We start from the raw sequence: 15,884 nt of genomic DNA, 5'->3' as shown, positions 1-15,884 counted from the left end.
ACACTGAACCCCATCACCACCACCCTTAGCGTTTTCCAGTTGTTAGCATGGCATGAGGAAGGGAGCGTGTGGTCCACCATTAGCCTGCTACGTGCCTGGCGTGCTCTGCACTGGGATGAACTCATCTCACTCCATCCTCAGATCAACAGATGGCATTGCACCAGGGAGGAACCCAGTGACAGGCAGACAGAAGCCCATGGGGATGCTCAGGCCGACCAGTTGGGCAGGAGCAGGGGGAGCGTGAAAGCTGGGCCAGGCCTCCAAAGTCTGTCCTGTCCACACTGCCCCATGGCTTGCATTTGCATGCTGGTCTGCTCCCCAGCTGATGCCAGCAGAAATACTGGGGCAGCAGCCTACAGCAGTAAGGTCCCACAGAAGGGCTGCTAGCCAGTAGTAAGAACACAGTCTTAGAAACGAGGTTCATTTAAAATCGCCATCTTCCGCTGGCTGGCTGTGAGACTTGTTCAGGAAGCCGGTGCCCAGGCCCGCGCCCGAGCTGTGGAGATCGGCCAGGGCTCACACTATAAACTGTGAGATTACTAACTCAGGGCATTGTGGGAGCCAGCTGACACTAAGGGCCAGAGGGGAATCAGGCCCAGCCACTTAGGACCCTAGCGCATTGCGGGGTATTCTTCTGTAGCCATGTCTGGCCCTCCCTGTGGGCCACACTGGGCACTTAGACCCTCACTGTGCTGGGGAACAGAAGACTCAGTAGGGCCACAGAACAGTGAGCACAGGGCACTACACGGGAGGCACCCTCCGCCCTCAGAGCCAGAAGGCAAACGACTGGGAAGATGGAGAGTCAAGAGGGACAGAAGGCATCATGGGCTCAAGGCCAGAACAGCCAGCTTTCCGTTTTCCAAGGGAAAACATTTGTCAAATTTAATCTATCTATGAAATTTCAGAGTGGAAAAATTAATTTCAAAATGATGGGAATAGTAGAAAACAAAGAGATCACACACCGGACGGCCACATTCACCCCAGAGTGTTAGCAGCTAACACAGGACGGGAGGGCCTGACCCACAAACACACAGGCCACCGTTCTCCGACAAGCTCCCTGCGGCCCAGCGCTCTCCCGCGGCATGCAGACTCACCGGGATCCGCAGGGCTCCTGTGAAGCTGATGGCTGCCATGTTGCCGCTGCTGTCCCCAGGGAGGACGACGATGTGACTTGGGTGGAGGGAGCTCTTCCCATCAGACAGCAGTAAGCACTGCAGCTCTGGGTCCTGGACACAAAAGCAAAAGGAACAGACGTCACCAGGGGTGTCTGGCTGAAGCGAGGCTAGAATTCTAAGCAAGTAAGTCACTTGGTTTCCTTCCAAAAAGCCTTAGGGACACATATGGGTGACAGTGTCAACCCCAGGGTCACATGAGCTGTTAGTATCCACCTGGCTAATGAAATGCCATTAACTCATAAAACTCCTTGGTTCAGAGATAGTAAAAAACAAACAAACAAAAAACCGAAAAATAAACCCCACATGTGGAGAAAGACCAGTTGGTTAAAGCTCACCCATTTGGATGATGTATCTTGTACCCAAACATCTGGAAGATTTTGGTAACAGAAGATTCTCAGCATCTCTTAATATAATCAGATTATATTTTCATTATGATCTAATCAGATATGTCCAGCCTGCTACACAGGACCTGGCATGTATCCAAAGATAACTCAGGAATGCTCCTAACACAAAATTATAAACATACTTAAAACAGTAAGGTTTTTTAAGTGTGTGTGTGTATTTGTGTGGTTTTGTTGTTTGTTTAACTCAACCACACAGTTCTCTGCCTGACCCTTGCAGATGACAACATGGATGAACATGCCTGAAGGGATGGTTTACATATTCATCTCCATCTACAGGATGTTTTATGGAAAGAGAGAAGCTGAACTCTAAACCGGCAGTGTGATCACTGAGCTGTAGAACGAGGTGATTTCATGGCCTTGCTAGTAATTCATCACAGGACCCTGGACCTCGCATGGAGTTCACAGAGTTCACAGTGGACAAACACTGCCGGAAGCGATGATACTCTAAAATCTACAAGCCAGTTCTGAGATTTGTGCCTTCTGATACCGGGGAGATTCCTAAGGGACAGGAAATTCGTGCCCACTGAAGCACAGCAGAGAGATCCCAGCTCTGCATGGGGTCTTTTTTTTTTTTTTCGAGACAGGGTTTCTCTATGGCTTTGGAGCCTGTCCTGGAACTAGCTCTTGTAGACCAAGCTGGCCTCGAACTCATAGAGATCCGCCTGCCTCTGCCTCCCGAGTGCTGGGATTAAAGACTTGCGCCACCACTGCCCGGCTTCTGCATGGGGTCTTAAATCAGAGCAAGGGCAATGTAAAAAGGCTTTCCCTGTATGAACTGTGAGTCCTAGGGGCTTAAAAAGGAGTTTTCCTGTGTACTTCGGATGAGGTGGGATCCAACAGCCACTGATACATTTTATTTGCCTTACTGTAACACATGTAAGGTGAGTTCAAACTACAGTAGATTTAAAAGAGAGAGAGGGGGGTGGGCTGGAGAGATGACTCAGCAGGTAAGAGCACTTGCTGCTTTAGCCAAGGACCCAGGCTCAATTTCCTGCATTCAAATGCCTGTGGCTCTAGCTCTAGGAATCCAGTGCCCCCTTCTGGCCTCTGTGGGAACTGCACACAGAAATCACATAAACAAGCAGGCACTCAGGCACACCCGTAAAAAGCTAGGTGGCAGGTTTGACGTGCGGACACTCATTCAGCACTGTGTGTGAGCTTGAGACAGACACACCAGCCGGGCCAGGTTCACTGACCAGGAGGACATTCTCACACTGACCCTGTGTTCCATACTTGAGAAGGAAGATGAAAAGCACAGGTGTGAGGGTCACATTCCACCCCTTACAGACACAGGGAACAGAGCATTGGCACTCACACTGGGAACTGGCTCTCCTCTCATGAATCAAGTCTGGCGCTTAGCTTGGGACACTCCCCACTGTTTCTCTGTCGTACTTAACATTGGTTCCTGTGAGACCTCAGTCCTGGACTGGCTGAGCCGCAGAACTCTCCGGACAGCTCCAGGCTTCAGGCTAGTTTCTGGGGACCTAGCAGAGACCTGCAGGACTTCACAGGCCCTTTCAAATGGAAAGAGGCCTGGCCAGGGGCAAGATGCAGCAAGCCACGAGGTAGTGCAAGGGCAGAGAGTCCACCTGGCCAGGAGAGGGGCCCCGTCTGTGACCTGGAGAGCAAGAACAGTTCCACCACAGAAAGCCCACCTACAGGGAATGCCTGGGAGTGTAAAGTGTCCTGTGGCGCCACCTGCTGGGCTAACTTAAAAGCTGCAAACTCAGACTGTTCTAGAAGCAGGCACCAGTCCACACTCACGTAGACTTTGCTGGGAGGAAGGACTGTAAAAGTAAGGTAGTGGTATGTCTTCCAAAGCAAGCAAAAGGGACTGCTATTTCCTTTCAGAGTGAACAAGGGGCTGCCAGCTAACAAGAGACAAATCCTGGGCGGAGGTGGGAGGGTGGGAGGGATGGCAGGGGGCAGGGCTCCGGCCTCAAACACTCAGGAAGCAGGTTCCATGTGTGCTCCAGCTTGAGGGGCTGCAGGATGAATGAGGATTCCTCAGCTGAAGCCCTGCTCTTGGCTTATGCTGCCCAAGGGCAAAGGTTGTTCCTGCTTGTGTGTGTGTGTGTGTGTGCGCGCGCGCGCGCGCGCGCGCGCGCGCGCACACACACACACACACACACACACACACATACACACAGAGGCTACTGCTGTCGCTGAAATGCCCCACTTGGATGTGCCTGTAGTCACACTGTGGGAATCCTGTCCTTGGTGAGGTCTGGGCAAGGAAATCACAGGCGAATGGCTTGCCAATCTGATGCTCACGTGGGGTCTGGAGAGTGTCTGAGCCCTGGCCAGTCAGAGACACCAATGAGGTGGGGATTATGGCCACCTCAAGGCAACCATCATCAGCCCACAAAGCCCAGGGGTTCCCTGTCCCGTGCAGCCCCACGTGGCCTCTGCATTGAGCCTTGTGCCTGGCATGAGCAGCCGTGAGTAGCACCTGGAGTCAGGCTAGCCCACCCTGGGACAGGGGACAACCAGGGGCTCCTGTCAAACTCAGGGGACACCCCACTACGCATCCTAACCTGCAGCAGGGGCTTGCTCAAGACACCACGTGTGCAGGGCCAGTCCCCACCACAGTCAGCTTGAGTAAGGCTACCGAGCTGCCGTGCTGGCTTCTTGGCGGCAGTGAACAGACTTGCAGAGGGGAGAGGGAAGCCACACACTGAAGCCAGAGTGAGCCCTTCCAGGTTAGTCACTACAAAGAGCAAAATGTCAGCCTTCACAGTCACTGCGGAGGAGTGTCACGGAGGTGTGAACCTTAATCAAGATGTGATATTGAAAAATAAAACTCAAGCGAGCCGAGATTCTTGTAGGCACGCCCAACCTCTCAACACTGAGACACAACACTGTCATCTACAAAGCCCATATTCAAGAACTGTGCATTGGGCTGCATTCATGGCTACGCTGGGGTATGGTGCATGCATGCGGCCTCTAGGCTGCAGGGTGGACAGATCTGTAAGCATTTTGGTTAACCAGTTGCAGCCCACACGCTCCTTAAAGTGCAAAGACCAGGGTGTATGGAATAGCCTGTGTCTTGCTTCTCCCACTTCAAACACCATAAATAAATTTCTCTGAGCGATAAACAAAGTGATAGCATGCTTAGTGCATCGATCCTTCAAGCAACCCAACTTCAAAATGAAAAGAAAACGACTATAATTTCAATGACTATCGAGTCTAAACTACTCCAGAAGGCTCAGTCGGTGAATCGTCTGAGGAATTGAATCCAGAGAAGTACATGAGGGGAGGGCAGGGAAAAGGGCCGGGCATGGGCGGAAGCTGGGGTATAAATCAGGAACTTAGCACCTTCATGCCCTAGCGTCTTTCTTCATCTAGAAAGCGGGGGAAAGGTAAGAGATGACCTTTTATGACATGGGTCACCTTTTCTTAGGCCTGTGACATGAACTCCTTACATCACATTGTATCCCTGCTCACTGCGTGCTCCTCCTGCTCTGTGCTCCAGGACCTGCAGGACCCACCTGCCATACAGCTGTGCTGCAGTGACACCTGCTGGGGCCAGCAGGGACAGCACCTATCTGCCCCGCCTCTCCATGTGGAGAACCACTAGCCAGGCCTCTCTGCTCACTTCCCACCTGCACCTAACTTTTCAGCCCTAAGGACCTGGAGCGGTGGGCTCCTTGGGCTACAAACAGCTACTGGATGAGAGAATGGCTTTCAGAGTTGACTGAAGACACGGAAGTTTAGCTGACTATCCAGAAAAAGCCAACACAGGTACCTCAAAGGCCCTTCAGGAATACAAGCAGACTCAGTGGCTGTCTGAGACGTGACTAAGGCGCAGGGCCAGTCATTCGGCCCACTGGGCAGGGAGACTGGTCCTGAGTCCCTGCAGTCGTCACAGCAGGCAGAAGCCATGTGTAACTCACCAGAGGTCCATTCTTTTCGCTGTGTGTGCTTTGCTTCTGCAGTCTAAACCTGTTCACGCCGTTCTCCGAGACTCTGGAATGCTGGAAGAGAAGCATTTCATCAGAGGGTTCATTAAGAATGTTTGTACTGCTGGGTCCAGGGGTAGGTTGATCCCGAATTTCCTGAGAAACCGCCACACTGCTTTCCAGAGTGGTTGCACAAGTTTGCATTCCCACCAGCAATGGATGAGTGTACCCCTTTCTCCACAACCTCTCCAGCAAAGGCTATCATTGGTGTTTTTTATTTCAGCCATTCTGACAGGTGTAAGATGAGGGGTGCAGCCACACACTGAGACAATGGGGATGTTCTATCGGGAACCCACTAAGGCCAGCTGGCCTGGGTCTGAAAAAGCATGGGATAAAACCGGACTTGCTGAACATAGCGGACAATGAGGACTACTGAGAACTCAAGAACAATGGCAATGGTTTTTTGATCCTACTGCACGTACTGGCTTTGGGGGAGCCTAGGCAGTTTGGATGCTCACCTTATTAGACCTGGATGGAGGTGGGTGGTCCTTGGACTTCCCACACGTCAGGGAACCCTGATTGCTCTTCGAGCTGATGAGGGAGGGGGACTTGATCGGGGGAGGGGGAGGGAAATGGGAGGCGGTGGCGGGGAGGAGGCAGAAATCTTTAATAAATAAATAAATAAAATAAAGATTAAAAAAAAGAATGTTTGTACTGGGGCTGAAGAGAAGGCTCAGCGGTTAAGGGCACTGGCTGCTCTTCCAGAGGACCCGGGTTCTATTCCCAGCACCCACATGGCGGCTGACAACCTTAGTAACTCCAGTTCCAGGGATCTGATGTACTCGTCTGCCTCCACAGGCAGCACACGCACATGGTTCATATACATACATGCAGACAGATACTTACAGACTAAAAGTACATTTTTTTAAAGGAACACTTCAATCACCATAGAAAAATTATGAGGGAAAAATGTGGCAAAAGCCCAGAAATATGCTGTTTCATGACGTCGTAGGACAACTCCAAACACCCACACGGCACCGTGTCATGTAAAGCTCGCAGTTCAGTGTTCTGTGAGTCAGAGCCTTGATTCCAACACTGACCTCAATCTCAGAACACTTCTTCACCTTTAGAGACAGGAGGCTGTCACTCTGTGCCCTCCCCAGCACCAACCCACTGACTCATTTGTCCCTTCCTCTTCCGAACGCTTTGTTCGTGCAGCAGACTGTCTGCTTTGCTAAGGCTCGTCTCACGAACGACTTAGCAGTGACCTCCTTGTCTATTCCAGATGCAGGTCCCTCCCCAAACACAACCTGCAAGCATTTTCTCCCATTCTGTGCGACTGCCTCACTTTGGATGGTACCATCTGAAACACAAAAGTCTCGAATTCTGATGAAGTCTAATTGACATTTTTTCCCCTGTAGTTCTGCTATGTTATGGCTGATCACCCCAAAGATTTCATGTGTTAAAGCTGAACCCCTCTTAAAGCTGAACCCCACTGTGAAACATTAAGAGGGTGGAAATATCAGCTGTTATGTTCACGGTCCCTGCTCAGCCTGCCGGAGAACGCTCAGGACGGCTGAGCTCTGGGAGACCCAGGGGACTGCCTCAGAGATTAGAGGTTTGAAAAGGAGAAGATTAAAATGTATCGTGGCCTTTCAGTCAAGCTCATGTATATGGGAAGAATCAGGCAGACTCGGCCAGCCCTCCATCACACACAGACACCAGTAGGTTGGGCCTGGCCTGGTCCCTGTATGTCTGGAGCTGGCTGTGAGGAAGAAGCCACTTCTAGGTTCTAGGACAGCTCGCTTCCCCAGGTGTGGTCACAGCTGTTCGAGGGACAGATGTTTCCACATGGAAGCAAGTGTCCAGCTTCTACTGCATCTAGAGGTTGTCACCGCCCGCCCGCCCCCAGGTCACAATGGAAACATTGCGGGCTCTGTAAGCTTGGATTGGCTTTGAGAGCACTTTCAAATTTCAGCCACAGCTACTCTGCCAGAATACAGTAGTCTTCTTTGCTTACTTTTGTTTTGGTTTATAAAGTAACAGAACACCCCCATCCCCTACCCCCCCCCCCAGCCCACGGCTGTTGAGCCTCAACAGGAAAGGGCTCTGGCGCCCTCTGCTGCACGGTTCAGGCACTGCCCCCAAAGCTGAGAACGCGGGGGTTCCTGGCTATACACAGAAAGGTCCTAACAGAAAGGTGACATTTCAAAGGGGACACAGGTTAACGGGGATTGTATGTTGACAGAAATGGGGGCCACTGAGGGATGTCAGGCCAGGCTGTGGTGACATGTTTCAGGTACCCTCTGCAGGTGGAGCTGAGGCCTTGGGAGCTGGTCAGCCGGAAGGGCTTGGTGGGTGGTGACGTGGGCTGAGAGAGATTCTTGTCATGGGTGAAGCTGTGGCCAGTCTCTCCCTTCTGGCAGTGTGGGCTGCAAAGAGGACTAGGCTGTTCTGGAAGGGTAACAGGAGACGGAGGAGCTCTTACCGTGGGCAGGGTGGAGGAACACTTGATGTCCTTTGGATCTGAAAGAGCAAAGAGGGAGACAGGGTAGCTGAGCATGGGCGCCCATGGCAAATGAACCCACCCGGGGCCCTAGGCGGTCCTTAGGGCGCTGTTGGCAACGGAACCACTCTTCACCTGGCATTCCTGCTAGGTGAGTGAGTTCAGCGTCTCTCCTCACAGAAACAAAAGAGGGGACTATGCGAGCAGACGGGTGTGTTTCATGACTGTAACTTTTATTAGCCGTGTGTCCTTGAATGTATATAATAAGGCTCATTTGAAGAGAACAAAACCCCGACATTTAGAGCTGCTCTCACTAAATAAATGGAAGTTTAGGGAAGAAAGACAGCCCAGGCTAAGGGGCTGGCCGGGGAGGTGAGAGTGCAGCCCTGTTCCCTTCCCATTCTTCCGCTGATTTGTGATGGGCATGTGGCAGCCCACTCCAGGAAGTGCCAGGCCATGGGTGTGGTGGACAGGACTTTGAATATGGTGTGGTAAGTCAGTCTGAGCCAAGGACACGGTGGACCCACGGAGCGGTTAGACGAAACACCGAGGCCTGAGGCTGGTACCAGAACACTGTCAGAATAGCTTCTGGAACGGGTGACGAACTTCTAAGAAATAAAAGTGTGTGAACCAGACGCTTCCCAGGAGAAAACAGAATGCCAGTGTCGCGGAAAGGAAGGGAGGGGCCACGAGAAGGTCCTGCTGTCCTGCCAACTGAAACCTATCCAGTGGCCTCTTGGGCCTTGGGTGGTCACTCAGCTTCCCGAGCAAGCAGCAGCTTGTTCCTGAACCCTGCATACTTTAGAGAGTATGTGTGAGAACAGCCTTGGGGCCTGACACGGTATCTGGGATGCAGACAGCACTTCACGGGGGACATTCTCTGCCTGCCACCCAGGGGAATGTCCCAGTTATGACAGATGAAGACTCAGGGGACAAGAGGGTCTCAATTCCAAGGCGGGGAGCAGGGCCAAGCTCAGGTCTTTTTGTAAAAGGGTAGGAGGTGGAGGTGACCTCAGGCCTGGTTGGCACAGCACAGGGGAGCCGTCCTTATGAGGAGCACAGCTCTGTCCAGACCGAAGCGGCACACAGTTGAACACCAGACCCTGAGACAGTCTTGTATTGGATGGGGAAGGGGAAGGGGCCGCCAAAGCACCATGACCAGGCCTGTGACCTAGGACATGTATGGAGACAAGCCACTGCAGTGAAGTGCCCAAGAGAGGCAGGAGCAGGGGTGGGAGGTGGCTGATGAGGCAAACCAGTTGGTGTCAACTGGGGCCCGCATCTGGAGGGCACAGCATGGAAGGAGGAGGAGAGACAAGGAGGCAAGCAGCACAGTGAGCTTTTAAAATAGGTAATAGTTGGTTTTCCCCGCACTTGGCAGTGACCACCAAAGGCTGATATATTACATATAAACAACCCAGGAACTGGGAAGGCGTGCCCACTACAGAGGCCAATCCTGAGACCAGGCTCGGGGCCTTAGCTTTGTCTCTCTCTGCCCTGGCACTAGGATACCGCCAACAGCAAACTACCTTCCTGTCCTGAGCCTAGGACTGGGTCGGCAGGAGGCACATACCAGCTCGAAGGAATGGTCCTGACCCACATCGGTTCTAGCCAAGCTTCCAGAGAAACAGGCAACACTAGGCCTGTGGCTTCTGGCCCAGTCAGCCTTCTGCCAGGCTGGGTTGGCCCGAGGAGTGGAGCTTGTCTGCCCCGGGAATGAGGAAGAGCGGCACCAAGGTCATGGCAGTAACAGGGGAGGACAGTAGGTCACCTGGGATGGGGCACAGGAGTCAAGCAACCTAACAGACAGTCCTCTCAGTACCGGCCTGTCCATTATTAGCAGGAGTGGGTGCTCGTAAGAACGAGGCTCTGGATTGGTGAAAACAGGGGTTCACTGTTCTGGATAAATCTGTCCTAAGTGGGGACAATGCCCTGTCCCCGATGGAGCTGAATGGCAACATCTAACCTATCTAGCCGCTGCCACGTCCTCTGTGCTTCCTCCCATCTTCCTTACCCCGAACAAGCTCCTCCAGCAGTTAAAGAAGAGAACACACACCCTGGGGACCTCTAAAGTGGGACAGGGCAGACGCAGGGCCTGGAGCCTCAGTGAGGACGAACTGGCACTCTCCAGGTAGCTGGTGGAAGATGACTGCCTGGGGGAGGGGAGGGGACAAGGCCCAGGAAGACAGGTGGCACCGTGGCCTTTCCAAGAACTCCAGTGACTTGCCAGTTAGTTAACCGGGTGCCTCAGGACAGCAGCCACAAGGCCCTGCCTATGCCACAGTGCACTTGCTGGGGCTGGTCTGCCAGCCTGCCAGCCTGCCACTTCCTGGGACTCTGAAGAACACTGTGAAATGGGGCAAAAGCAGTGTCCCTCATCATCCGTTCTGCTCACAGACCGCACATCTAAGTTCCAGGTCTGAATGTTCCTTTCTGTTTCCACCTACCCAGAGGGCCGAGAGGGCCACACCTCCCGAGCTCAGCAAGATGGAGGTCACTGAAAAACTAACAAGACTGATTTGAGCAGGGAGGGGTTAAAAAAAAAGGGAGAACCAGAACCCACGAATGCAAGTTCATTTCTCGGGTGAGAGCACAGCATGGAGGCCAGGGTGGGGGCGAGGTCAGTGTGTGCAGACTATGGGGACTGGAGCCCTGAAGATGAGGTCAGAGCACAGGCTGGGGACCACATGATGTGCGTTCATCTTGCTTCAAGCAGTAATCTAAGAACTAAACGGCCAGCCTACCTATGAGACCAGAGCCAAGACGAGGGTCAGCACAGCCTGGCTCCTCGACTGCAGCAAGGCTGCTCAAATCTTTCATATGCTGGTTCTCGGCTTTAAATGTTACTTTCAAAATTTGTTAAATCAGAAGTCTAGGGCTGATGGGAATAGAACGTGGACTTCGTTTTCCTTGAGACACTTTACCTAGTAAGATATGGCTTTAAGCCACACCATGGTTTTATGACATTGCCCGAGAAGCATTTTATCATGGAGTATACAAGCCGGTAAAGTCCATGTCAACAGGTGGAGGTGGCTGGAGGGAGCAGGTGCGGCCACGTCGGCTGGGCCTGTGCCCTCAGGTGTATGTTCGAGGAGGACCTCAGACTCCCTGGTGATGCACATACGTGGTACTGAGGATGGGGATCGTGAGATGAAAGGAAAGGAATTCCCACGGGGTGACCCAAGAAACTGGGAAAGAGCAGAAAAACTGAGCAAGACTAGGAGAGAATGGGATTCTGGGAAAGTCTGTGCAGGGCCGGGGTGAAGACGGGCACCCACGACACTGCAGTTCACACTAACTCGCCCTGAAGACTAAAGCCCAGGTGGCCATTCCTAGGGCCGTGTATACTTACGTTCAATGAGAAAGAGAAAGCACACTAGCCCCATGGCTGCCACGATGGCCCCGGGCACGATAAATGAGAGTCCCCAGCATGTGGACACCCAGTAGCCGGCAATCAAGGACCCCAGAATGTTGCCCACGGAGGTGTGGGAGTTCCAAATCCCCATGATCAGGCCTCGCCTACAACATGGCACAACGGGACAGTGAATGAGTGGTACAATCATGTCAAAATGGGATCTGCACACAAAACTGGAGCAAGAGTAAGGCAACATGAGGGCTGGGGCCCAGAGGAGTCAGCATAGACCCACAGGGGCTCCTCTATAGGTGCCAGGCTGCGGCTGCTCCAGCATGAGAGCTGGGCCCAGAGGAGCCAGCATGGCCCCACAGGGGCTCCGTCTATAGGGGCACAGAGGAGCCGGCATGGCCCCGCAGGGGCTCCGTCTATAGGGGCACAGAGGAGCCGGCATGGCCCCGCAGGGGCTCCATCTATAGGGGCACAGAGGAGCCGGCATGGCCCCACAGGGGCTCCATCTATAGGGGCACAGAGGAGCCGGCATGGCCCCACAGGGGCTCCGTCTATAGGGACACAGAGGAGCCGGCATGGCCCCGCAGGGGCTCCATCTATAGGGGCACAGAGGAGCCGGCATGGCCCCACAGGGGCTCCGTCTATAGGGGCCCAGAGGAGCCGGCATGGCCCCGCAGAGGATATAGGTGCCAGACTGCGGCTGCTCCAGCATGAGGGCTGGGGCCCAGAGGAGCCAGCAAGGCCCCGCAGAGGATATAGGTGCCAGACTGCGGCTGCTCCTTGGAGACCTGTGCTTTCATTCTGCCTCAGGCTGCATCAGCCAGTAGTCTACCTTCGCTCAGAAATCCTGAGTCTATGATTCAAAGAGGGAAGGGGGGCTTTTCCTACAATTCCTGGAAGGCTCGGAATTTAAATCTGGGCCTCCACAAACATGGTAGTCGGTTGGCTATCATGGTGACAGAAGCTCACACTGGTGCACACGCCAAATGACTAAAACAGGCTTTCTAAATTGGGCCTCTGAGTCCATCTCCCGTTTTAGCTTCTCCATCTTGGGTGGCGTCTCTATGGTTACTTAACCCCAGCTACGCTAGGCAGGGACCACAAGTGACTGCACTGTAGTCTGATCGCTAGAGCTGGGCCAGGCCTGCTAATTATGGACCGGGTGACCTCTGCCGACCCACAGCCAGATGCAGACTCCAATTTAAGAGGCCCGAAAGCCCAGGCGCTCTATGTCACCCAAGTGTGAGGGAAGCTGAGGCCAAGGGCCACACAGCTCTCAGGTGTGGAGTCCGGGTCACACTACCTGCCTAAGTGGCCAGTGGGGAGGCTGTGCTCTGTAGGTACATGGGTTCTGAAGGCTGTAGCCCCACGGGGACTGTAAAGCTGAGAGCTTTCAGTACATTGTGTCCAAGAGGAGCCTCATTAAGGTTCCTGAAATAGACTGGGGGAAAAAAAAAGCCTTGAAGCTTGAAGATAATGTGGTCCAGTTTCTATCAGAATCTAAAAAAAAAAAAAAAGAAAAGAAAAGAAAAGGAAGGAAGAAAGAAAGAAAGAAAGAAAGAAAGAAAACAGAAAGAAAGAACTGTTGAAGAAGGGGCCATGTTTTTCTCACCTTCCTTTCCCAAACCAGTTGCTGAGGCAGGTGACGACGCTGGGCCAGCCTGTGGTCTGCACCAGTCCGTTAATGATCTGTAGGAGGGAAGGAAGACTCATTGAGGGGAGATGCTGGTCTCTCCCCATCCTCCCTGTGCTGGGACTCACACAGAAGCGACAGCACTCTATGTCAGTCTCCACACCAATGCTGAGAAGGAAGTTTTATATTTACATACAGATTAGCTATGAAGTACATATGTAGCTCATATACATAAAAGATACAGAAACACGGATCTATTATAAAGTATATATAGGCCAGGAATGGTGGTGCATGGCTGCATCCTAGCTGCTAAGAAGGCTGATGCAGGATGACCATTCAAGGAGCTTGACGTCTGCCTGAGTAACACAAGACCCCATTCCAAAGAATAAAATAATACACACACACACACACACACACACACACACACGAAAAGCAAAAAAAGTCAACTCAAGCCTTACATGGTGGCTCAAACCTATAACCCTAGTACTTAGGAAGAATGTTGTGAGTTTGAGGCCAGCCTGGGCTACATATGAGACATGGCCTAAAAAATGAAAAATAAAGCCAGGACCCTCAGCCAGGAACACCCTGACAGGTCAGGCTCAAGCGTTCCAGACTCCTTGGAATCTAAACATTCTGTAAAGCAAGAACTTTCTCTTCACAGACTGGTTTATAAACGGCAGCAAACGCAGCCTAGAAATGGTATGTCTTCCCCCCTACTGCCCATGGAGAAGGTTCCCTCTCAGAATTCAACGGAGCCTTGATCCAGCTCTGGCATGCTTTCCTGCTCTCTCCAAGCAGGTGCTGGACCAAGACCAGGAGGCTCAGGTTGGTGTCGTCAGAACTGAGGCCCTAGCCCGGTGCAGGCTGACTCACTGGACAGTGGATTCTCCGGGAGGCACAGAGAGGGCGGCAATCCCCCCCCTCCCCGCTGCTGCTGCTTCTGCATTGACAACTGGGCCTTTGCTAGGGGAGCATGCTGCAACCCCAGGGACTTGCTTTCCTTCTCTGCTAAGTCTGTATGTCATAGTCTGAGGCTTCTGCAACCAAGGAGTCAAGGCAGAAGGACCAAATGCATTGTCGGGCCTACAATGGCAGCATCCATACCAGATGGCCAATGTTCTCTAACCAGGGTAACAGCCAGAGACACAACACTCGCCCTATTAGATATTATAAATGATCTAGAGACAGATCATCTACAGGAAGATGTGCACGGGATCTATGAGAGCCCTGTGCCGCTTAAGACACGGGACTTGAGCAGCCATGGGCTTCGCGAGCTCAGGAGTCCTAGAGATGATTTCTCCAAGGATGCCAGGGGTAACCAAGCTCAGGCAAGAACAAAGAAGCATGCTTGTCATAAAGCAGCTAGGCTTTCTCAAGCTCAACGGCATGGTCATTAAAAGCCAAACTAAACAAGAGCTGCTTTGGTTTCCTATCACACCTCCCCGCCCTTGGCCATCTGGAGAAGTCAGGCAGCCCCATTTCCTTTGCTAGTCAATATTTACCCATGGGACTGTGGGAGAGAACAGAAGCCAAGAGGGCCACAAAGGCTGGGCTCTCAAGGAGGGCAAGCTGCGCTTCTGGTCCCACCCCTGTGCGCCTTCAGCACCTCTGCCCCGGGCCCTGCAGTTGAAGGTCTCATAGTTGTGTTCTGCTGGCAGTGACTCCTACCCTGGCCACCCCGTGGCCACTCTGGAGTGATCATTAAAGCTTCACACCTCATTGACCTGCCACGCTGACAGCTCCTGAAACAGGAAGTCGCAGTCCAGGTGCCAAGGGAGGAGGGCGTTCCTAAGTCAGCAGCTGGAGACATGACCTTGGACGGGCGCTGCTCTGCCCCTCGCCAGCTCCTGCTTTGAGACCCGAACCGTCCGGGTCCTCACAGTGAACCTGGAGCAGGCCCTTACCTGGGTTACCACGTAGAATCCAAGGCTGTGGATGTTATAGAAATAGCCCAAGCCGAAAAGGGCTGTGAAGGCACCGCTGGCCAGCATCCCGAAAGTCAGGTAATACCTAATCGGCAGGCGTTCCCCTATTATGCCGCTGAGGGAACAAGGAAAGAGGCAGGCATGAGGAAACAGCACAGCACACGGCCAACAGCTACGACTAACAGCCACGGCCACGTCTCCCGGATATCCTGTGCCACGCTCTTTGCGTCTGGACCTCGGAGTCCCACCATTTCCCAGGAGACTGGACAGAATGCTTCTCTGTGGAGCTCCCTCCCTCCCGTGAGACCCCTTAGATCCACCTGTCATAAAAATCACCAACCGTCAAACAATATAAAGCACCCACTTGGGGCTCGCATAAACACTGCCTCACAAAGCAGGGCTTGCCCTGCTTGTTAAGCCTCCTTTTATAGCAAAAACACGCGGCCAGTGTACTGAGCTATTTAAGATGTCAATCATTAAGCTGTAAAGGGGGACTTGAAAAGGGGACCACTGTGACGCCCATCCAATGAACGGTAACCAAGAAACCTGTGTGAACACACCCACTGGGTGGGTCAGCGAGGACCACACTCCCCTGCCTGGCCAACCACTTCCTGCCACAGCCACTGCTGCCTGACTGAAAGACAGGTTTTCTTATTTGGTGTGTAAGGCCCATCAAGAGGGCCAGAGCCCCAGTGCTAAGAGTGACAAAGAGGCCCAGGGAGCTGACTTTCTGGAGTCTCACCTTCCTGGGCTGAAGGGAAAGTGAGCTACATCCACGTTAGGTTGGCTCTGAAACTGTTGCAGTGATGAGCAGACAAGGCTCCAGATTCACAACAGGGCGGGTCGCCATCACCATGACACCACGCTCTACCGTTTACCCACAGCATCACCAAGGACACACATGATTTCAGCAGATACAAAAGGCCCTTTGTGATCTTTCAAAACTCCATGTGGGCCGGAGAGATGGCTCATTGG

The 15,884-nt window shown here is 52.9% G+C and overlaps 1 protein-coding gene across 3 annotated transcripts in view; it reads right to left on the bottom strand.

Annotated features, from left to right (window-relative positions):
* The window catches only part of Slc37a1 (solute carrier family 37 member 1), a 63,551-nt gene that overhangs the window by 15,067 nt on the left and 32,600 nt on the right, over window positions 1–15,884 (bottom strand). For all 3 annotated transcript variants that reach the window (XR_012911324.1, XM_075979769.1, XM_075979767.1), the window contains exons 6-11: window positions 14,889–15,024; window positions 12,964–13,040; window positions 11,340–11,506; window positions 7,970–8,007; window positions 5,476–5,556; window positions 1,095–1,226 (exon numbers count right to left, since the gene is read on the bottom strand). Coding sequence is in view for 2 of the 3 variants with exons in the window: in XM_075979769.1 (XP_075835884.1) it covers window positions 1,095–1,226; window positions 5,476–5,556; window positions 7,970–8,007; window positions 11,340–11,506; window positions 12,964–13,040; window positions 14,889–15,024 (631 nt within the window). In the remaining variant the exon portion in view is untranslated. The remainder of the gene's footprint in view (window positions 1–1,094; window positions 1,227–5,475; window positions 5,557–7,969; window positions 8,008–11,339; window positions 11,507–12,963; window positions 13,041–14,888; window positions 15,025–15,884) is intronic.

This window comes from Microtus pennsylvanicus, chromosome 7, assembly GCF_037038515.1.
Source record: "Microtus pennsylvanicus isolate mMicPen1 chromosome 7, mMicPen1.hap1, whole genome shotgun sequence".
Taxonomy (NCBI): Eukaryota; Metazoa; Chordata; class Mammalia; order Rodentia; family Cricetidae; genus Microtus; species Microtus pennsylvanicus.
The sequence above is the reverse complement of the archived record's forward strand: the minus strand, read 5'-3'. Positions and strand labels throughout refer to the sequence as shown.